This window comes from Siniperca chuatsi, linkage group LG6 (assembly GCF_020085105.1).
Source record: "Siniperca chuatsi isolate FFG_IHB_CAS linkage group LG6, ASM2008510v1, whole genome shotgun sequence".
Taxonomy (NCBI): domain Eukaryota; kingdom Metazoa; phylum Chordata; class Actinopteri; order Centrarchiformes; family Sinipercidae; genus Siniperca; species Siniperca chuatsi.
This window is the reverse complement of record NC_058047.1, coordinates 1053785-1077500: the sequence shown is the minus strand read 5'-3', so window position 1 is coordinate 1077500 and position 23716 is coordinate 1053785. Positions and strand designations below refer to the sequence as shown.

At 44.2% G+C, this 23716-nt stretch overlaps 2 protein-coding genes and 1 long non-coding RNA gene across 4 annotated transcripts in view; all 3 read right to left on the bottom strand.

Moving 5' to 3' along the window:
* nwd1 (NACHT and WD repeat domain containing 1) overlaps nucleotides 1-7242 on the bottom strand; it is an 18003-nt gene extending 10761 nt beyond the window's left edge. Inside the window, exons 1-7 of the mRNA XM_044198944.1 lie at nucleotides 6781-7242; nucleotides 5458-5543; nucleotides 4269-4385; nucleotides 2794-3148; nucleotides 1405-2713; nucleotides 444-647; nucleotides 213-366 (exon numbers count right to left, since the gene is read on the bottom strand). Coding sequence (XP_044054879.1) covers nucleotides 213-366; nucleotides 444-647; nucleotides 1405-2713; nucleotides 2794-3148; nucleotides 4269-4385; nucleotides 5458-5543; nucleotides 6781-7132 — 2577 coding nt within the window. The 5' untranslated portion in view covers nucleotides 7133-7242. The remainder of the gene's footprint in view (nucleotides 1-212; nucleotides 367-443; nucleotides 648-1404; nucleotides 2714-2793; nucleotides 3149-4268; nucleotides 4386-5457; nucleotides 5544-6780) is intronic.
* Nucleotides 7243-7577: 335 nt separating this feature from the next.
* LOC122877429 lies at nucleotides 7578-11917 on the bottom strand. Of its 2 annotated transcripts, XR_006378244.1 has the most exons (4): nucleotides 11276-11917; nucleotides 10558-10816; nucleotides 10066-10224; nucleotides 7578-9461 (listed from the first exon to the last, which is right to left on the bottom strand). It is a non-coding gene; the product is annotated as an uncharacterized LOC122877429 (long non-coding RNA). The 2 variants fall into 2 exon arrangements; XR_006378243.1 differs by having other exon boundaries at nucleotides 10558-11917.
* A 732-nt stretch (nucleotides 11918-12649) lies between these two features.
* On the bottom strand, nucleotides 12650-23051 carry thop1 (thimet oligopeptidase 1). Its single transcript, XM_044198945.1, is given in 15 exon segments — nucleotides 12650-12955; nucleotides 13779-13915; nucleotides 14194-14322; nucleotides 14401-14587; nucleotides 14762-14963; nucleotides 15074-15297; nucleotides 15988-16007; nucleotides 16010-16129; nucleotides 16687-16822; nucleotides 16964-17121; nucleotides 17208-17310; nucleotides 18161-18268; nucleotides 18440-18588; nucleotides 20800-21006; nucleotides 22918-23051. Coding segments are annotated over 15 exon segments (2055 nt in total). The 5' UTR covers nucleotides 22931-23051; the 3' UTR covers nucleotides 12650-12793.
* Between the last annotated feature and the right edge of the window lie 665 nt (nucleotides 23052-23716).

Sequence of the window (23716 nt, the reverse complement as noted above, 5' to 3'; positions counted from 1 at the left end):
ATCCAGTAAGATTCAAGGAAAACTGACCAGAAGCTGTGAGCTATCTTGTTCTAGAAAAAAGATGTCGTAATCTTTATATCGTCACGTTAAAATGTTTTAAATCTGCACAACATCTCTAAAAGTTGCCAGGGTGGACTCCTGCTGGCGCTGGGTGACACCGGGTGGACGTAAGCTTCATGTTTCCATCATCGTTACAGTCTGAGGTGTCGTACCTTTCTGTCAGAGAGGAGCAGCGACAGGCCCGGCAGAGCCGCCGGCTTCAGTTTCCCCGACCAACGACCCAGGAAGTACTCTGCCAGGATCCTGAGGCTCCGCCCCCGCCGCTCTGATGTCAGGTACCGAGCCGAAACCGCCTCACACAGACGCCTGCACACACATTTTACTCAAACATTTGACCTTTGACCTGAGTGACTGTGATCATTTATAGATTTGCGTTTCTTTACCGGTTGTTGAAGGCGACGGCGGCGACCCCGCCCGTCCAGCGCTCCTCCAGCTGATCCTCGAGGTCCCGTCTGAGGCGAGCCCAGAGGAGGGAGGGCAGCCGGATCAACGAGGGGGTCGGAGGGAGGGAGTGCCTGTACACCTCACTGATGACAACATCATCCAGGGACATGACATCACGCAGTTCGGCCTCCAGCAGACCTTCCCTGTGGAGTCAGCGGACGTCAGTTTGAACTCATTGTGTCCTCCATCCATCCATTTTCTACCGCTTGGTCCCGTTAGGGGTCGCGGGTGACTGGAGCCTATCCCAGTGACTTTGGGCCTTAGGCAGGGTACACCCTGGACAGTGGCCAACTCGTCGCAGGGCTAACACAGACACAGACAAGGACAGACAACCATTCACTCTCACATTCATTCAATACGGGCAATTTAGAGTTATCAATTAACCTACACATGCATGTCTTTGGACGGTGGGAGGAAGCCATTGTTATTTTGTGTGATTTCTTTAATCCATAGTTCTTCCAAAAGCTCTTTTTGAATCTACAGTAAACTGAACAGTTTATAAAAGTAGGAAAGTTTTGTTCAAATATATTTTTCTGCTCATTTTATCCTCCTATGTTATGGTTTAAATGCTGATTCAAAACCTTCTCTACTCTGACAGGTATGTTATTCTGATGATGGAGAACACTAAACACCTATTAATCTACTTTTTGGTTTTATGATTGTGCGCCCTGTCTTTGCATTAACCAGTCAGCATGCTATTGGTTCTCCACTTTCGTAGATTGAGAACTTGTTTCCATACATCCGATCAAATCGCTTCATTTTAAACCATATTTGCATAAAGAAGTAACATCACCGTTCTATCTTTCCTTTTCCTGCTCAAGTCTCCTTGAATGTCGATGTTTGATGGCTAATTCGCACTAGCATACAGAATTCACACCAACTCTCTTTTAGTCCCCTCACCTTGCCAGAGTGATGTATCCTAAGGCCCCGCCCACCAGCTCCTTCCCATGTTTCCCCTCCAGCGTCAGGAAGAGCTGTGACATCATTTCCTGTGCGTTGGCGCCCAGGTGTATCTCTGTGAGCGGGGTGAAGGACGTCCAGCGTTTGGCTGCAGACAGCATCAGTTTGAGGTGCAGAGGACAGCCGGCCGGCTCGAAGCTCTTCAGCACGGCGTCGCTCTGCTCAGGGGTCAAAGTTCGCTGAGACACTCGCAGGTACGACTCCGTGATCTGTCTTCCTTCATCGCGAGACAAACGCTCCACTTCAAAGAAACTCCCCAAAGTCTCCAACTTCAGCCGCATGCTAGCGAATGCCTCACTGTTGGTATCCATGGAAACCACGAGGTGGACGTTGGGAGGGAGGTCGGCGGGCAGCCAGTGGAGTTTGTGAGCGTGATGTTGGTCTGAGAGCTGATCCAGAGCGTCCAGGATGATGAGCAGAGTGTTCCCCTGCTGGGAGACCTGGGCGAGGACGTTCCTGAAGAACCTGAGCAGCTCCAGGTGAGTGTTGGCCGTCAGCGGCGAGGGCAGAGCCAAACCACAAGCCAAACAGATCTGGAGGCAGACGCTGCAGAGGACGTGGTCGATGTCGGGTCTCTGAGGATGACGAACTGACAGCAGCCTGATCGCCACCACCCCAGTCTCCAGGACGCTATGCATCTCCTGCGCCAGTTTGCACAGCAGAGCCGTCTTACCCATCCCAGCAGCCCCGTGCACCACCAGCGGGCCGTGATGGACGTTGGTGGACTCCCACATGGCTAAGCAGAGCTTACCCAGAAGACCCTCCCTGCCGTAGAGACCTCTGCACAGCTCGGTGCTCATGGCGACATGCCGTCGAACCTCTTCAACCACCTGGTCTGAGATTTCCTGCTTTTCTTCCTCGATGCTTCCCCAAATCTTCCCCTGCCTTCCCTCCACCGACGTATAAACCGCCGCTCCGATCCTGGCCTTCATCTGTGAGACGAACTGCTCACAGACGCTGTCCAGGTACTGAGCGTGCTCTTTGCGTTTCGGGTCGATGCTACCTTTGCTGAGCTCCACACAGTGCAGGTTGAGGATCTTCTGCGACGTGGCGTAGAGGCGGGACTTGAGGCTGGTGAGGAGTCCCTGAGCTTCTGCGTCCAGCAGGCCGTTGGCGGTCAGGTCCATGTACTTGGCGAGACGTTTGGGACCGTCCCTCACCCTCTGGCGGGGAATCTCTCGGACGAAGAGCAGAGCCGACGGTTCGCTGTCGTCCTTCCACAAACCCTGCTCGAACTCTCGCTCTGTGACTGGACGAGAAGAGGAAGACACTCCGATTACACAAATATTTTGAGACAACAAGGGACAAACTGTGCGAGACGTCTCTGACCTGATGTGTAGAAGTGTTGTTTCTGCTCGGCTGTGATGTCACCGGCTGCCTCGGCGTCCGTGGCGGCGGAGCGTAGGAGCTGCAACAGTTGATTCTCTGTGAAACGCCAAGAAAGGACGTTGTTGTCACGCTGAGGCCCACTCTCAGGTCGGAGGTCGCTGTGGTGGGGGAAGTGAGCCGTGATTGGCTGGAGGACGTAGGTGGGTGGGACAGCATTGTTGTCTTTTAAGAACCACTGATTCAGCTTCTTGACGCCTTCTGGGTTTTTGGAGAGTTTGGACAAAAGAACTTCAAACTGCTTCTCCGGGATGAGGCGAGGAAGAGCTCGGTGGCCGTACCGGTTCCCCAGCAGAGCCTTTGGAGCCCAGACGCAGCAAAATAAAGAGAAGAAGAAGAAGAATGAGCTGAAAGATTATCCTGGATTAAGTTCTTTATCACATGCTTCCACTTTTACTTACACTCCAAAAGAAATACCTAATAAAAAGAATCCAAAACACTGGATAGATAGTTTCCCAGAGGAGGACATTTGTGCAAATCTAGACGCCGCAGTCTGAGAACATCTTATTTCAGTTTCAGATATTAAGTTCAATTAATCACTGATTGTTTTAAGTCTTCAGCGATCGTCAAACACCAAATATCTGATGCCAACTGATCTCAACTTCACCTCGTCCCTGAACTGTGCTTGAATCTCAGCTGCTGTGAGGGGGATTTGAGACCTATAACAGCCTCATTGGGATTTTGTAGCACATCACGTAAGAGCTGAAATTATTAGTAGATTGACAGAAAATTAAAGTTTTAGTTTTCCAATATGAGGATTGGCTTCTTTTTTATGTCACAGTAAACTGAATATTTTTGATTCTTTGGACTGTTGGTCGGAAAAAACAATTCTGAAGACGTCTCCTCAGGCAATTTTCCGACATTTTACTGACCAAACAATTAATCCAGAAAATAGCCGGCAGATTTATCGATAATGACAATAATCCTCCATTCAAGAGCAATTTAACAGCTAACAATGAAAACTACTATACAGAGAGGTAATTACAGAAAGTAAATACATTTAATGGCTATTACTGAAGAAAATGGATTTTGACAAAAGGGGAAAATAAGGGATTAGGACTTTTTGGACACTTCCTTGTTTTTCAGGACCTTTTGTTCTTTTTCCAGGACTTTTCCATGACTGGAAAGCAGATTTAAAAAATGAAGTTTGTAAGATTTCCTGGACGTGAGAGCCCTGTTTCTGTTTTCAGTAAAATACTTTCTTTCACCACAGCAGCTGTAATACGTGGATACAGGCTGAACACACTGTGTGCATCAGTCAAATATGTTTTAAAGAATTTGATCACGTCACACCGACTGTAACTCCAGTTAAAACATACAAATCCACCGTCTTTTCTCACAGAAAACCTTTGATATTATCTAAACGATATGCGTGGTAAAAAATCTGGATTATAATTTAAGGAAGATGAGAGACTCACGATGAAAGCTGGACCAGCTGAAATCCTCTCACAGTTCTTGATCTCCTGCAGGAAGATCTCACAGGCCTCGTGGTCTTCGGACGGGACGCCTCGAATCCCCCAACGCAGATCCACCACCTGAACAGGAAGTGACCTCACGGATCAATGAGCAGATATTTACTGAAACTGCACATACAGTGGTGTGAAAAAGTGTTTGCCCCCTTCCTGATTTCTTTTTTTTTTTTGCATGTTTGTCACACAAAAAGTTCTGCTTTTGTCTCGTCAGTCCACAGAGTATTTTCCCAAAGGTCTTGGGGATCATCAAGATTTTTGGGAAATTACTCTGTGGACAAAAGTTGACCTTTTTGGAAGGTGTGTGTGTCCCGTTACATCTGGCGTAAAAGTAACGCCGCATTTCAGAAAAAGAACATCACACCAACAGTAAAATATGGAGGTGGTAGTGTGATGGTCTGGGGCTGTTTTGCTGCTTCAGGACCTGGAAGACTTGCTGCGATAAATGGAACCACGAATTCTGCCGTCTACCAAAAACTCCTGAAGGAGAACGTCCGGCCATCTGTTCGTGACCTCGAGCTGAAGCGAACTTGGGTTCTGCAGCAGGACGATGATCCAAAACACACCAGCAAGTCCACCTCTGAATGGCTGAAGAAGAACAAAACGAAGACTTTGGAGTGGCCTAGTCAAAGTCCTGACCTGAATCCTATTGAGATGCTGCGGCATGACCTTAAAAAGGCAGTTCTTGCTCGAAAACCCTCCAATGTGGCTGAATTACAACAATTCTGCAAAGATGAGTGGGCCGAAACTCCTCCACAGCGCTGTGAAAGACTCGCTGCAAGTTATCGCAAACGCTTGACTGCAGTTGTTGCTGCTAAGGGTGGAGCAACCAGTTATTAGGTTTAGGGGGGAATCACTTTTTCACACAGGGCCATGTAGGATTTAGTTTTCCCTTAATAATAACAACCTTCATTTGAAAAACTGCATTTTGTGTTTACTTGTGTTATCTTTGACTAATCTTTAAATTTGTTTGATGATCTGAAACATTTAAGTGTGACAAACATGCAAAAAAATAAGAAATCAGGGAGCGGGCAAACACTTTTTCACACCGCTGTATATTGACGTTATATATCATATTATCTGTTACTGGATTACTTTGTTTTAAAGTAAACTCTACATTAAAAGTGGGAAAACCGACCTCAAACACCAGCCCCAGACTGCGACAGAAAGCAAGGACTTCTGGGTAAGCTTTCTCCAGCAGGGCTTTCCTCTCGCTGCTCATATCTGACCAGAGAGACACAGTCAGTGATACAAAGAGTTCAAGGGACAATCGATGAGTTGCTGGTACGAATGTAACAGGAATCGGAGGGAATCAAGAGATGTAAAGGACTGAAAAAGTCTTTTAAAATCAACTCTCTGAAAGTAACCTGCCAGAGACGTTTTATAAAAGCAACTTGTCCCTTTAGCTGCCGTTGTAGCTTCGACCCTGCTGAGGTCGTTTCTACTGCATTTTTAAATGTTATTCAATTGATTAAAAACACGTTTTTATAGACTCGCCTTTCTGTCTGACAACTAGACTCATTTGTTTTGTTGCGTTACAGCCAGATTGTGTGTTTACTTTTAATTGTTTTTATATGTAACTGTGTCTTTTATGCTGTTTTTATATCTGCGATTGTCTTTTTATGCCGTCTCCCTGCACTGGAAAGCACTTTGACGTCTGTACAAATAAAATGATTATTATTAATGTTAATATTAATCCTGTCTTCGGCCCTGACTAACAAGTTTATCTGACAACAAAGCTGCATTGAGAAAGCAAAATATACAAAAATATCACTTTAGTGCTCCATAATTTGGGAAAAATCCAAAAACTCTGTCCTGACGCAGACTAATTATGTTGACTTTTATTTAAGTCAGTGGTGCGAGAAAATTTAAAATCCTGCAATTAAAAAGGACTATTCCAGTGTTTTTATATTTACTACTAAACTGTGGCGACTTAAAGTCACAAATTGGTGACAGCCATCGGTTTCTAATCATTTCCATGTGACATGAAAATCAATGAGCAGACTCTTGAAACTTGCCTGATTACTTGTGTCGTCTGTCAACGTTTAGGGGCTCAAATAAGGATCAATAAGAGTCTGAGTTTGCGAAATGATGTTCAGAAGTTTAAGAACGTGTAGAATAGATTTGTGGTTATAGAATAAAATTGAAACGGCAGAAAACCGTCTGATACCGACATTACACATGCACACACACATTTTAGATACAAGTGCAAATTTCAGCTGCTTTCCAGCTGTTTCCCCGTTGATATAATTTGTGCACAAACGTTATCTCTAGACATTTTCTTACAGGTTTACAAAGCATGATGATATACAACCACATCAGCCACAAGTTCACATCTTATTGACCTTTTAATTGAGGCCTAAAATCTTCCTGTTAAGTGCAACACACAGCGGTCACATGCAGACAGAAGAAGTAGTCCTGGACTTTGTAGTCCATAATCGGCGAGTTAAACCGCTCTGACCTGTGAACGTGGAGCTGATGAACACTCGGATCATGTTGGAGCTGGTCTTCATCCTCTGAGCTCCATCTGTCCGTCCTCTCAGGACGTCCTGCAGGCTGACATCTCCTCCTCCTCTTCCTCCTGCTGCTGCTGCTGGACGCTCCGCCATCGTCCTCTTCTTCAGACTGCTCCAGTCGTCTGGTCTTCCCTCCCTCAGCTGCTCTTCAGTCTCCAGTTTGTTTCCCTCAGAGAGTTTCCTCCAGGACAACCAACCCTCCCACGTGACCTGCTGTCGTACCTGCAGTACACCTGTAGTGCTGCTGTGTTTTTTCATGATATAACCCGTTAACAACAAATCATGAATATTTTTCATCACTGCTGATCATTTTTTAGCTTCTTATCCAGAGGTGGAGCAAGTATTCAGATCCTTTACTACAGTAAAAGTACTAATACACGCTGTGAAAATACTCTGTTACAAGTCCTGCATTGAAAATGTTACTTAAAAAACGTAAAAGTGTGTGAGTATAATCAAGAAAATGTACTGAAAGTATTCAAAAGTACTCAAAGCAGTAAAATGTCCCTGTTGTGCTGTTATATATCATTAGATTATTATTACTCATGCATTAATGTAAAAGCAGGATTGCACTACCAAAGTCCAAAGTGACACCTTCACAGTATTTTGTTTTGTCCGACCAATAGTACAAAATTCTAAATTATTAAAAATAAATTCAAATAATAAAAAGGAAAAGCAGCAAATCTTCTCATTTGAGAAGCTGGAACCATGAAATGTTTTATCAAAATAGCCAATTCATTTTCTGACTAACTGATTAATCGACTTATCTTTCAGCTGTACATTTTTATGTGTTTTGTGTGCAGAAATCTTAAATCTGTAAAATAACGTGCGACTAAAGATGTAGTGTAGATGTAGTGAACTGCTAAACTGCACTGTTAGCTAACCTTTAGCTAAACCAAACTAACATAAAGACTATTCAGTTAGCTTAGCGTTAGCTTCTGGGTCCAGTTAGCTGCATTCATGCTACAGTATGTCGGCGAAATGGGAATATCAAGAAAACCTCCTGTTCAGGTTTTAGTGTTCACGCATATTCCAAGATGGCTACCCCCACAGCTGGCTTTGTAATTACACTGTATGTTTTATTGTTTCACATATTTGTGTTGGCTTTGCGAACCAAACACTTTTAAAATCAGCGAAATCAACTGTATTAGAGTAAAGATTAGATTTTATTCAGCTGTAACTACATGGTGGCTTTGCAGCTACTTTGTCATCAGTTTGTTGACTCAGCATTAGCTTCTAGCTCAGGGCTGGGCAATTCATGTTTTACAAGGGGCCACGTGAGAAACCTGAATTGTGTCCGAGGGCCAAACCAACGATAACTTGAACTTAATTCTGCTCAACTTTCTTCAATTGTAAAATGCACTAAATTATATATTTTTAATAGCTGGTACTGATAATCGGAAGAATAAAACTATTCTGTAAATATTTATATTAGGCAATGTGAAATTGTGGTTATATAAGAAAAAAAACAATTATTGACTCAGTGCAATTTGTTTTTAACTCGTTAAAAACTTGTTTTTAACCACAAACAATGAAAAAAACAACTTAAGTTTATAGAAATACAGCAATACAACAAACAATAACTTGAAAAATGTTTTCCACCTCATTTGACCTCTTCAGTGAGAATAATCCGGTCTGTTCTGGGCTTGAACAAGGACATTGAAATCTGGCTGAACGTCTGAGTCGGCTACGCAAAGGTCATCAGTGACAGAGGACCTGTGTTTGGATTTGTTGAACTTCGTCACTGAGAACGTCTGTTCGCATACACAGGTAGATCCAAAGAGGACTAGAATCCTCTGAGCATGCCTCCTCAGGTGTGGAAAGCTCTCCTCTTTGAGGGAGGAGTAAAAGTCCAGCAGTGAGTCTTTTAAGTCTTTTAAAATCAACTCTCTGAAAGTAACCTGCCGGAGACGTTTTATAAAAGCAACTTGTCCCTTTAGCTGCCGTTGTAGCTTCGACCCTGCTGAGGTCGTTTCTACTGCATTTTTAAATGTTATTCAGTTTTTATAGACTCCCCTTTCTGTCTGACAACTAGACTCATTTGTTTTGTTGCGTTACAGCCAGATTGTGTGTTTACTTTTAATTGTTTTTATATGTAACTGTGTCTTTTATGCTGTTTTTATATCTGCGATTGTCTTTTTATGCCGTCTCCCTGCACTGGAAAGCACTTTGACGTCTGTACAAATAAAATGATTATTATTAATGTTAATATTAATCCTGTCTTCGGCCCTGACTAACAAGTTTATCTGACAACAAAGTTGTATTGAGAAAGCAAAATATACAAAAATATCACTTTAGTGCTCCATAATTTGGGAAAAATCCAAAACTGTCCTGACGCAGATTAATTATGTTGACTTTTATTTAAGTCAGTGGTGCGAGAAAATTTAAAATCCTGCAATTAAAAAGGACTATTCCAGTGTTTTTATATTTACTACTAAACTGTGGCGACTTAAGGTCACAAATTGGTGACAGCCATCGGTTTCTAATCATTTCCATGTGACATGAAAATCAATGAGCAGACTCTTGAAACTTGCCTGATTACTTGTGTCGTCTGTCACACCTGAAGTGCTCTGCCAGAAGTGTGTCAGACTGCAGGTCAATGAGCTCCATCTGAACATCATTATCCACACTGCAGTTGAAGGGAGAAGAAACCACGTGCATTTCACTCTCAAAGAGTTTTGAAATCACCTCGAAAACTCTGCATGCGGTGCTTCTAACATGGTCGAGCACTTGTGGGGGTGATCAGCTGATCTTTTGGCTTCCTTTAGTGTTGGCAAGTGGGTCAGGATGTTGTCCTTTACTTGTCCCTCTCGTGGGCCGGACAGGGACGTACAAAGGGCCGGATGTGGCCCGCGGGCCGTAGTTTGCCCAGGTCTGTTCTAGGTCCTGTTAGCTTAGCATAAGCTCATAGGTCTTGGCTTGACTCTAAACCCACCTGATTGGTGAATAGCTTGTTAGCTAACAAGATGCAACATGTAAATCAGACAGACTTGGAGTTGTTGGAAGGTGTTTTTCTTTTTTCTTTTGCTAGAGCTAGGCTAGCAGTTTCCCCTTGCTTCCAGTCTTTGTGCTAAGCTAGGCTAAACACATCCTGGACCTCTCTCTGTACTGGACACACAGAATGTTGTTGTAAAGAAATCACCTTTCTCTGTGGGTTTTAGTATCTTTACCCGCTGGGCTGGAAACTACACACCTTGTACCAGCTCAGTTCACCTGCTCAGTGTTGAACTCACCTGAGTGTTTACTAAGCGGGGGCCTGTGGGAGTCGGGGGGGCCCCCGGGGGCCGCCGCTCACAGCTGCAGCTCAGCGCTAATTACACTGAAGATGAAGGCGAGGGTGATGATAATGAGGATAACAAAGCTCCTGTAGAGCTGGAGGACATCTGCTACACCTGAAAACAGTTACAAACCTCTGACATCATGTGATGCACAAACACCTCAAACATCATACAGGTGTGTCCCCCCCCCCCATCAGTTACAGGGGATTTCTGTCTCGTACCAAACTGTAAATAACGCAATACTTATTTTTACCGTTAAGGGCATTACTGTACTAACAACATGAATTGAGATGATATTAAAGAGTAATTCATGCACTCAGTCTGTAGTTGTCAGTGGTTTTGAAAAGTGATCAGCGGAGATGGAAAGTTTACAGGATTCACAGACTCGGAGTTGTTTTTGTTAAATCCGCTCTCCGTCCTGAGAGTCTGTTTGTTCTGCAGTTTTACCTTCAGGCTTGTTGTTTAAAAGCAGAGCTGTTGACCTGCAGGTCTCCGAGGACGTTACATCAGAGACTCTGGCCGGGAGACGCCACCGCTGCACCCCCGCTGATACTTCATACTCCCATCGGACTGTATGAAACCCGTCTCTGTGGACGCTCGGGAGCTCGCCGCCCTCTGCGTCACACGCTGGAGCCAGGAAATCCTAACTCGGGCAAAAAGAGGCGGAGCGGCAACCACCAGAGCACGTGGTAACAGGGCGCGACACCTGTCAATCAAACACACAGCTTTAATGTCTGCTTAAAGGAACTAAATGTTGACAATCTGCCCTCAGACTCACATCACAAGTGAAATTAACCCCCGAGAGCAGAACCTGTTGCGTAAAAACTGTACTGACTGAGTTTGTAGAGAGAAGTTGGAGGTTTTCCCCCCCATTCACTTCAATACAGTCAGCGTTCGATCACAGCGGCATCTAGTGGAGGTTAGAGGAACTGCAGCTCAACACACTTTAGCTGAGGAGGCTGCTGATTGGTTGCCGTTGGATGTCAGTCACCTATTTAGCTGTTAGCTGCACAAAGTACACGGCTGCTGTCACAGAATTAAGGAGGCCCCCGGGGGTCAAATGGAAGTTGGTGGGAACAGATCGGTAAACTGTGCACACGCAAAACGATCCTCAGATCTTGAAAATAATAAATGATAAACATGTAGAGTAACGTTGGCTACTTACTGTGCAGATGTGGCTGCTGAGCTGAGGTCATGAAGGTGACGCTCGCTTCACTGATCTGCTCGCACTCCGTGCAAGACGGCCATTTTACCTTCATTTCCTCTGAAATAAGTGAAGTGAAGAACGGCTGCTGAGTTTGACCTTCTGTGGCTGTTTGTGTTATATATTGCGACCCACCGAACCTCTGAACACATTAAAAATTGTTTATTATTATTAATAAAAAAAAAAAAAAAAGTATAAGCATCAATTTGTATGAAAACTACACCTCCCGTGAGCACGAAAGCGCACACACATCTTATGACGAAGGCCGATTTAAAAGTTAAAATCTTTGAATTTCGCTTCTGGTTGCTTTGGCGACACCGGTGTTTCTTATTGGTGGAAAAAACGAACGCCACGATCTTGAGGTGCTTTACGCGAGTATTTCCATTTTCTGCTACTTTCTGCTTCTACTGCACCACGTCTCAGAGGAAATATTGTACTTTTTACTGCACTGCATTTGTCTGATACATTTAGTTACTTTGCAGGTTCAGATTAATACAAAATAAAATCAACAAAAGTATTATTACAGGTTAACGTAAGGTACGACTTTATTGATCCCCGGGGGAGAAATTCAAAAGCAGCAGTATATAAAGTAATTAAAATGAGCTCCACCTGCAACATTAAAGTGATGAACACATTAATGCTTCAATAATTATAATAAATTATTCTGAAATGGGCCAGTCTGCATAATGAGTACTTCAACTGTGTTTTGATGCTAATACTTTTGTAGTTTTACTAAAGTAAGAGACTTTTACTTGTAACAGTTTTTCTACACTGAGGTATTACTACGTGTACTGAAGTAAAAGATCTGAGCAGCCATCGCTGAATGAAAACCACTACACAGAGGTCATTACTGAACCTGAATACATCAAATGGCCATTTCTGGAAAATGCCGACTATAAATAGCATCAAAAATGTGTTTTGAAATAATGAGTTTGACCGACTAGAACTCGAATGAGTTGCTGTCCCTCCTCACACCAGTAACCTTCACACACTGGAAGAGAAGTTAACATCACGAGGTCTCCCATTACGCAACGTTTACGGGTTAAAAACAACACAACATACGCTTTGTTTCGCGTGCGGTCGCTCTGCATTTCGTCTTCCAACACACAACTTCATCCCTGGTTAGAAGAGAGAGGAGCGAGCATAAAGGCAAAACTAAACACAAACTTTTCTCATTTTCATTGTGGACACTTACTAAAATCAAAAACATAGAGAGCGTGTGCTTTATTTTGAAACGAACCGGCCCGTGTCAGGATTGGATGAGATCGTCAGGAGTCATTTTTGGGTAGGACACAAACGTTCAGCCCCGTGAAGAAGACCTCTACACACAGGACGTCGCCTTAAAATCATTTTATTTACTGCTCAGTTTTTTTCCATGTTGGGTAACATTTTACAGTTTTTTTCTACAAAACCTCAGTCCGTTGTTCTCTGCGAACTCCGTGGCGTCCTGCTGGGGGCGGAGCCGGCTGCTGCGAGCGGTCAGCAGGGACACGGCGTGCTGGCGTCCAGCTCCACCGTCAGTCCTTTGCTCAGCAGGAACGCTTCCTGTTTGGGTTCACGCCCGAGGAACTTCCTCAACATCTCAGAGGCGTCCTCAGAGCCGCCGGGCCGCAGGATGAACTTCCTGTAGTCCAGACCCACCTGGAGGACCAATCAGCAGACAGCAATTCACAGTAAGTCAAAACCTACTCGAAAGTGGCTCTGTCCTACCGTCTCTTTAGGCTAACAGTTTCCCCCTGCTTCCAGTCTTTGTGCTAAGCTAGGCTAAACGCCGATATCCATCGGAAACATCTGGAGACGACAGAACAAGAGGTTTTACCTCAATATTGACGTCACAAAAAGGTCAAACAGTCCAAGGCAAACTGTAATAAACACGACAATAACAACGCCTACATTATAGATCTGTGCAATTAAAAATCATCTATACTATTAAGAGATAATGTATCTATTTAAAGGAAAAGGTTAAACAGACCCTGAGATTATGGAAACCCCACATGCAGATTATTTTAGTCTTCACAGTCAGAAAGAAGGACACGCTGAACAACACGAATGACAGATTAGGATTAAAGTAATTCCACACAAAAAAGTTTTTCTGCACCAAACCAGAAATGGATCAAAAGCAGGTTTTGATGCTAATTTATGCAGCGATGTCGGTGGAAAAGGCAAAGAATCAGATGATGATGATGATGATGGAGAAACGTGAAGAACAAAGACTGTAAACTCTGCAGCTGGAGGACAGAGGACTGATGTTTATCAATGTCTTTATGTGCATTTTTCATTTTTTGTGAAGCCCATTGTGCGAATACATCAGCCACTGCTGATTGGTTAGAGCAAAAATGACCCCCTCCCAAACAGAAGTCAGTTAACACACGGCAGATACGCTGCTGCCCGTTATATATTTCTCCCATTGATTATTTTCTCCCCGTGCGCTACGAGTGTTGTTATATTTCCCCACAGATCTGACCTTGGGGTTCATGATTCCCTCCTGTTTGAAGCGAGCAAAGAACATGTCCATGGAGAACACCTCGCTCCACAGGTAACCGTAGTACTGAGCATCGTAACCACCGGCCAGGTGCCCGAAGGTCGCCGGCATGTTGGTCCCTGCAGACAGGTCAAAGGTCAGAGAGATCAGAGGAGGAGGCCAGGCAGCAGAGAGAGTTTGGAGGTTCAGATAGTGTGAGCGAGCTAAACATCAGCGGCATGAACGGCACGGCGATGCGTAACGCCGACATGTGACCTGGCTGCGCGGTGCTTTTGTTTTCTAAAGCCACACGTGTGGCGGAATGCACAGCGTGTAACCTCTGTAAATATCTGAATTCTGAATAATTGCAATAGATAAATACATGAATAAATAAATAATAAAGCATTTAAAAAGTGACCTGGCGAAGCAGGGATTCCCAGGACGTCCTGACAGAGGCGCCCGTACTCCTCTGCCGCGTCAAGTCCGTTCCTGGTGTGCAGAGCCTGATCCACTTTAGCCAGAACGATCTGCCTCAGGTTAAACAGACCTGCAGGAGAGTCACAGTTACCATGACAACAGTGAAACGAGTGTTGACCAATAGCACTACTTCCTGCGTGGCACCCACCGGTGTTGGCGAGGCGGGACTTGATGAGTTTGTCGAGCAGCTCCTCGGGGATCGGGTTGCCGGTCTTGTAGTGTTTGGACATCCTCTGCAGAGGCTCCCTCTCCCAAACCCAGTTCTCCAACATCTGAGACGGAGCCTCCACAAAGTCCCGCTCCACATGAGTCCCGCTGAACATGGCGTAGTCCGCCTGCAAACGCACAGACACTCAGAACCAGCTGACAGGAAGTGCTGTGCTGCTCGTCCAAGTAACTTATTATGTATTTCTATAGTAAACATGCTTATAATACTATGAACGGAAAGCTTGACAGGTGTAGCAACAGGAAGTACACGCAGTGTTGAAGCCTCGGGTTTATCAGCTGACCTCAGCGCAGAGCTGGTGCATGACGTGTCCGAACTCGTGGAAGTACGTCTCCACCTCGTCGTGCTGCAGGAGCGACGGGGCGTCGGCCGTCGGCTTGCTGAAGTTGGCCACCATGGCCGCCACCGACATCTGACGCGTGCCGTCGGGCAGCAGACAGCCGGGCTGAAGGCCGAAACAGGCGGCGTGACCGTACTTCCCCTCCCTGCACGGGACAGGTACAAGACGAGACACTGAGAACACCTGGAGACTTTTAGTCAGTCACATCTACCCCAAAACATGACGGTGCTTTCTAAACGCCCGCCGAGCCCTCACCTGGGGTACAGGTCCAGGTAGAACTGGCCGACCACCTGACCACTGCTGCGGTCTTTCACGCAGTACAGAGTGACGTCCGGGTGCCAGACGGCGGCTCCGTCCACCAGCTCGAAGGACAGACCGAGAAGCTCCTGGTAGATGTCCAGCAGACCCTGAGTCACCACCTCCATAGGAAAATACTCCTTCAACAGGTTCTGATCCACAGCGTACTGAGTCTCCTCCACCTGAGAGGAAGAGGAGGAGGAGGAGGAGGAGGAGGGAGAAGAGGTGGTGAAAGAGGAGAAGCAACAAGGTGTGTAGAAGGACAACAACAGAGGGGAACAGAAAAAGAGGAAGAAGAAAAGAACGGAGGGGAAAAGAAAAACGATAAAAGTTTAGAAAACATCGTGGGAACCTGTTGCGTCGGTCTGCAACGGTTCTTATTGGATAAAAGTTCCTTCAACAGTCACACAGGAACTAAATAACAGCTGCTAATACACATCACTGTGCACACCATGTAAAGCTGCACCATAAACAAACCACAGCCGAGTGAAAATCTAAACGGACTTCCTGCGGCGGAGCCTCTGCTGACTGTAGCAGGGAAACACCTGGCTGCGAGATTAATATTCAAATGAATTCAATGTTCAGGTGCTTTAATGTTGATATTTGTCTTCTGGTTTAGTTTGTACTGCTGTCATTTTGTTTTTTAAGATTTTAAATTGTATAATTTTTACGTGTTTGTGTGTCCGTCTTTAACATCTTTGGACCATGTCGGACATAAGAGTTCTTACTTCCACTGTCCCTCGTGTTTGGTGCGTTTTGTAGATCCGTGAATGATTCGAGACGTCACACTGGAGCCGCTGGCTTTGGTTTCATCTCATCTTACTTTACAGTAGCTGGTGCAGCAGCAGGTGTGTCAGGTGTGCAGCTCTCACCTGGGTCATGAAGTAGCGGTGTCCCAGGCGTGCAGCTCTCCGTTGAAAGGCTGACTTCTCTTCTGACACTCCTTCTCCTTCAGCGCGAGGATGACGGAGCGCTCTTCGTCACCCAGAGGCTTCAGCTTACGGGCCAGCTCCTCTGAAGGACACAAGGAGAGAGAAGCTGCACAGATGAGATGGTCCTCGATAAGGAAAAACTCCAAGAGCCTCAGTCGTCCTTACACGAATATTTGGATTTATTACAAACAGATCTGTCGACAGAAGCGTCGCGGCAGCCGACACAAAACGTAGTCTACATCTTCTTATAGCAGAACGGTGGTTTACAGGTTACATCATCTAAAAGATGAGACAGAAAGAGACTGTGTCCGTCCCAATTTATCATTATAAGAACAACAGAGACTTCTGGGACGCTTCTATCTTACGGGAGGAAAATCTCGAGCCCAAAACAACATACTCAGGGGCCTCAGGCCTCCTCTGTGAAACCACACTGTAGTCAAAGCGTCACAAATTCTGTTACACCCGTAAAACTACTCAGAGGACACCACGTTTCTCCAACAGTGTCGGGAGAAGAGTTTCAAATCTCTCCACGTTTCACCTCTGGATCCACTCCACCCCCCCCGGCACTGGACTCATGTCTGTCTCCGTGCAGGTTTGGGAGCGCACAGGTGAGTCGGAGGTCGTGCAGCGCTCACTCACCCAGGAAGCCGGCCACCTTCTTCCCAGATTTGGCCATGTTCATCTCCAGGACGAAGTCAGCGTGGGTGGTGAAGCCGAGCAAAGAGCTTTTCTTAGCCCGAAGCTCCACCAGCTCCTTCAGGATGGCCGAGTTCTCCTGCAGACACACACAGGAACGTGTTAGCCCTTTAATGGATAATTCCCGTTCACCGCTCGGGTTTCTGACCCGGCACACTTCTTTTTAGTGATGTCACCATGTTCCCAGATCCCAGGCCTCTCCGTTTGTCCCCCGTCTCACCTCTTTGCAGCGGGAGTTGAAGGCCTCCTCCAGCTTCCTGCGGGTTTCTGGGACGAAGCATTTCTTCATGGTGGGGAAGTAATGAGGATACTTCAGGGTGACCTTCAGCTTCTCTCCATCCTTCTCCAGAGAGCTCAGGAAGTCCTCGGGGAGGCCGCCTGAAACCAACACGTTTAATGTCTTAATACACCAGACAGGAAGAAGCAGGTCAGACTGTCTGAGGCCGGCAGAGCGGCAGACTCACCCAGCTCGTCTCTGCTGAAGGACAGACTGGTGGTGTCCTCGTTCAGGTTCTTGTTGAAGTCGATGCACAGGTTGCTCAGCTTCTTCTTGATGGTCATGATCTCCTGTTGCAGCAGAGTGAAGGTGGATCAGAGTCACGTGACACCGCATGGAGAGTTTAAAAACACACCTTTCAAAATAAAATGACATTTACACTCAGAGAGGATTTTATCCGTAAAGCCCACTTTAACTATTCAAATAAATATATACATCCTGTGTGTTAAAGCGTCATAACCATGAGAAGAAGTATGTGTTACAACTTATTATAACAAAGAAACAAAACAAAGGATCGCATCAGCTGTATAAGGCCCGATTCTTCTCCGACACGGTTCCTTTTCTGTGGGTCTGCTGTCAAAAAAATCAATCTACAAACGTTTCCATTACCGATATGACAGAAGCACATCAGTGTGTAATGCGAGCAGAGCTGCATTCATTTATAAAAAGAAGAAGAAAAAAAAATCACCAACAAAGTCGCCTTTTTGACTTTCAAATGCTTCAAAACAATGAAGCATATTTGCTCGATAATGGTCAAGAGGTTCAGAAGGCTTCGCTACCCCGTCACTACATTACGCTGCAGTGAGTGTGCGTTGTGCTGGCGTCATTATTAAAGAAGAAACAAAAGAAATAAGATGGTGCTCTGTATCGGCAGATAATTGATGAGAAAGCGATTGGGATGTTTCTGATTTTGCCAACCTGCAGCAGTTCAGTTCGATCAGTATGTGATCCTGACATGATCTTTTATATTTTGGGAGTAATGAATGCTGATCAGTGACTTTCTTTCCTAAAATGACACACTGGGGTTTTGCTGCGTAAGGAATAATTGCGGGCGGTGCCGGTCGATCGGTTAGAGAGCGGCAGAGAGGGTTTAGTTTCCCTGGATCGATAAAAGGTTCGAAGTAAGGATGCAGCGGCCACCTCCTGCGTCTCTTTGGGCAGGTGGAGGCCGTTTCTCTTCCCCAGTTTGATCAGTCGCTCCATGTAACGCTTGGCCTCCGCGGTGAGGCTGCCGGCGTCGACGTTCTTCTGCAGACAGAAACAAAAAGAACAAGAAATGTTTAGAAACCAGGAAACTGGGAGGAGAACTGACTCAGGTCCAAATGTCCTCAGAGCGGCTGCAGATCCTCGTTCAGGTACTTTTAATGACCGACGTATCGAGCCATCACCTCTCCGCCTGCTGATCGGACGTCGGCTCACCTCCAGAGTGACGATCCTCTGGTAGACGTCCTCCCTCATGCTCATCTCCACATCGAACTCGGACAGGCGCTTGTCGGCGTCGGTGCTCGCCGCTCGGACTTCCTTAGAGGGAGACACGTGCTGCGGAAAGTCCAACATGTTCCTCTGGACTGATACAGGGGGCGGGGTCAGACAGAAGAGGGGCGGGGTCAGACAGAAGATGGGCGGGGTCAGACAGAAGAGGGGCGGGGTCAGATAGGATCTAAGGTGATTATATTTTCATTCTTGATTAATCTGATCTTTTTTTTTATTTAACATCTGTAATTTACTCTTTAAAATGTTTAAAAATGAAAAATTCCTCTCATCCCGTCTTCAAACTGCTAATTTACAGCAAAATATTCTATTAAAAATGATAAAAGCAAAACATCTTCACTTTACTGAAACTGTAACCAGCAACGCTTTATTGTTAACCAACAAATAACTTTTAATAATTAGCAAATTAGAATCAATTAAAATTCTTCACAATCAAACCGCTGGTTTTTATAGTTTGTTTGGCTTTTGGAAATTGTTTAAAAATCACAGATTTTGATCAGCGCTATAGAAATAAACAGCTCAGTCGTGTACTTTCTACCTTTGTAAAGTCAGGAGGAGAAAGTGTAACGAGACTTCTGTCTGAACACCTGAACTGATGACGGTGATGTTTGCCATGTTCCTAACCGGCCACGCTGAGTATTTCATCTTAACCCTGGAAATGACTCCTTTCAGAGCCTCAAGCAGCACTGGGCCTGTAATGCAAATATCTCCTCGTGTTTCCTCGGTCGTCTTGGTTTCTACGAGCACGCGGCTGAGGTTTGTTTATTCACGAGTACTAATGAGATCAGCACGTTACAGCAGGACGCGGAAACTTTCACAGACTGAAAGAGCAGCTTTACTCTGTGGGCCAGACGTCACTTTCTATATTTTATAGACTTAATGATTATTATTATTATTATAGAATAATCCAGAACAATCCTACAAATTAAGAGCCTCACAGAGGGGAGGGATCATTTATTATTTCTCAAACCGGCGCTGAGCTCATTTCCCCTCAGCAGTCGTGTCAAAGCTTCGAACTGATGCGAGTCCGTGTGACGTGGTGATGAAACCGGAGCAGAGGTGCTGGAGGTGTTTCCAGGCTTCCAGCCGCCTCCACACAAAGCTCCGGTCTCTATTGTAGCGGGTTCGGCTGCTTTCTCTACAAACTGCTGACGAGCCGTTACCGTCACACAGCGACTCTGCTGACTCAGAGCTCCGCTGCAGAGCTCACAAAAGGACAACCCACCTGTCGGGTTCACGCTGCGCTCGACCTCTCCACACTCGGGGTCATCACCTGTCGACTGCACCAACCGCAGAACTATCTGGAGGCTCGATTAAAATCAGAAAACAATAACACGCTCCCGGCCGGCCTGTTGTGTCAGTAAAGTCCGGCGATGTTCTGTATTTTTCTTCGTGTGCGGAGTCAAACCAACAGCGAGTGGCGTACTCGAGCATGTTTGGGTCTTTTCATGGGATTTGTTAACAATAAGAATAATATAGAATTAAATTCTGGCGGTATGATTTAGAGTACATCCGCACTAAGATGGCTAAACTCAGTCAGACGACTGTGTGGCTGCGTGTCGGAGAGGATCGGCTGTCCGGCTGTTTGTTGACTGAAAGAGGAGAAAGATGGAGCTGTTCTTCACCAAATCTATTAGCCACATTTTGATTGTTGTCTGTTTGGGTCATTAAAAAACTAACAACAATGAAGTTCAGTTTTGTTTTATTCTTTTTTTTTTTTTTTTTTTTTTTTTAACTCTGGGTCGGTATGTTCAAGGACGCTCCGCTCAACAGAAATGTTTATGATGTAAAAAAAAAACAATTCAAATTGAAATCAAATCTCCCGAATTTCCTTTTCTAACAACTTAGTTTACCCGCTCTCAGCTGCACGGTCACACCACGACAACGTAACTTCAACAAAAAAATAAACGCAGACTGTGAAGATTATCCGTCTGCTACGAGTTTTACATCTGCAAGCTCATTTTCACAGAGGAAGGAAACTAAAAACTGATGGAAGATTTCGAAAATGAGCAGCAGAAATGTGAAATAATGCACCCAGTTTGTACTTAACGGGTTTAAAGACACCTTATAGTTTAAGTTTCCTAAACTAGAGATCTTGTTGATGACTAATACTGTCAGCTTTCACTGCACAAGTTGTTAAATCAGCAAGTTTACGTGATAACTCTTACAGGGTCAGTATTACACATTCATTTCCCCCGTCTCAGAATAACGGATCTGACAAAAGTCAGATTTAAAGATGAATATCAGAACACCTGAGCTCTCAGCAGCATCACATCGGGCATACTGACCGGTGTACTCCACCTCCACGTCCGCGAGGGCCTTCAGCGTGTTCTCGAAGGTGACGCTGTCGAGGTCCAGCGCTCCCACGCGGTCGTACACCTTCGTGGTGTTGGCGATGAGCTCGTCGGAAAGCTGCCGGATCCGCTCGGGGCTCAGGTCCCAACGCAGCCGGTTCTCAGAGCAGACCGGCACCGGGCTGCCAAACACCACCTCACCTGGGACGAGAAGCAACAGGACGGGACAAACCGCCACGTTAAAGGGCGGGACACGACAAGACGAGACGGGACATGAGGGCGCGGGACAGGAAACAACAGGTCGGCTTCTTACTGCAGTAACAGGACTAACACCACTCCGTAAAAATACTCTGTCACAAGTAAAAGTCAAAAGTCAAAAGCACAAAAGTATTATCAGCAGAATGTACTTACAGAATCAAAATTAAAAGTACTCGTACGGCAGAATGTTTAATTATATTATTCTATATTTATTATTAGAAATATATTAAATTATTGGAGTATTATTTCTTATACATGAACTCATAAGCAGCATGTTAACGTCACAGCTGGTTGAGGCTGCTTTTAATTATTTTATATAATGTTACTTTAACGTATATTAAATGTATGTGTCATATTTTATAAACTGATCACAAGTCTTATATGTAAAATCTCAATTTGCAAAGTCACTTGTAACTGTAAAAGTATAAAGTACTTCAAAATTGTACTTAAGTGAATGTTACTTTTCGCTGCTGTCAGAATGAGCTACAGGAATATATATATATATATATATATATATATATATATATATATATATATATATATATATATATATATATTTATATATATATATATATTTGTTTTTATAACGAGATCTTTAATGTACGCGTCGATTTCTGTAATTATTTCTTCCAAAATGTCTTCAGAAGCATGATTTTTACATCGTTCCCTCCAACAGTTGGAAGACACTGGTGAATTATATTTAAATTGTTGAATCAGTGTAAGAAAAGAGTGTGTGTGTGTGTGTGTGTGTGTTGCTCTACATACTGCATCTCTCCCCAGTCCTGATTAGTTAGATGTATTCCTACATCTTCCTCCCATATTATTTCATCTTCATGTTGTGGCAGGTCCAACATATTATACACACCAAGAAGTGAATACACACTAGCAGATGTCAGTTTTGGCATCAAACCATGTCAGTTTCTCCAGACAGAGAAATATGTAAATAAATATGTAATAATATACTGGACTCTCTGCAAGTATGGCCCATCATACCAATTTAAAATCTGTGCATTTCAAATGTTACCTATCAGACCCCAATAAAAACATTTAACTTTAACAACTTGTGGACCTTTTGTGAACCGTATAGTCACTTTTCGCTCCGTCTTACACGTAACACACGAGACACCACTTTAATTTAGACAGAATTTCACTTTTATGCAACCAAAAACAGAGAAGCTGCAGCGATAAGTGTTGTTTGGTGGGTCGGCAGTGTGCCGAACTCATATGCAGAATATGAACATTTAGGAAAGGTATTCAGTTTTATTTAACGAGGTGACGTGATTGGCAGCAAGCAGTCTTAACTTTAAATTGACAGATTTTTCAACAGAGTTCGGCGCATTGTTCCTTTCGTACATTTATGACGGAGAGCTCGGGGAGATTGGATAATTGGTAAACTCCATCTGTAAACTCACGCTGACAGTCTGAAGCTGAAACTGCATTTTGCCCGTTAAGGAACAACACATTTGCTCAACGGTTAACTGGTGAATATGCAGAGTGAGCTAGCTAACGGTTAACAAGCTACACAATAAAAGGAGAGAGAATCAAGCAAGAACTGCGGAGAAACGAGCCACCTTTATTACACCGGCTTTCTCTTGGTTATTAAAACGATCGCTAACGTAAAATCATTCTTCTGGAGAAATTTAATTAACTGTTCGAGGTCGCTACTAGCCTTCAGGGCAGCAGCTAAGCTAGCTGACGTTAGCTAAAACAGACGCGGTGATCAAAGCTAATTTACTCTTAATGACCACAGAGGCGGTCGGAGAGGAAACATGGCGACCACAGAGTTGATTTCACATTAAAATGATTCAGTCACGTTAAAAAAAAACAAAACAAACCCATCAGAACACCGCTCACCTGTCGGCCCCATGGTTCAGATGTTGAATGAATGTCCGCTGGGTCAGTGCGGTTACCTGTCAGAGAGCTCAGCGCACGAGGATTAAAGCAGCGACCAAAGGCATCACACTTCCGGGCTTGCGTTTCAAAATAAAACCCTAATCGAGGAGCATTTCTTGCCAACTGAAACCACCAAACTGAAGAATTACATTTTTTTTAAAAGCGTTATATGTATTATATTGTATTATACAGTATGTATTATATACACATATATGATGAGAACGTGCACAAAATACATGATCAAAATACATTAATGAAACCTATTCACTCCCAAAATGAGGATTTGTAATAAACTAACTCAGTAAATAACTAAATCTAATGTATTAAAGTTTTATGATGCGGTTTAACTTTGTATCAGTAGCATTTGTAAACACAGCAAACTGGCCTAGTTTCAGCTATCGAATAAAAAACACATCTACTTCTAATCATAATTATTAATGAATCCTAAAGGCTTAGCTGCAGAACTATGACACACCGTATTTTACTGTATTGCATATTTGCTATTATTTCATTTTATATACTGTACATCATTCCTGTACTACAGTGTGCTATTCTGTCTAACATTTTGAATAAAAACATACACGTTTCATTTAACTTATTCTACATATTAAAATGTATTTCACGCTTTTATATTTATTATATAAGTGTACAGACCATTTATACCACATTTATATTGCAATTTCATACAAGCAATACTGGATTTCTGAGGCTGAAATAAAAAATCTGTTAGCGATATAGCAACGTATTGTCTTAGGCTTTT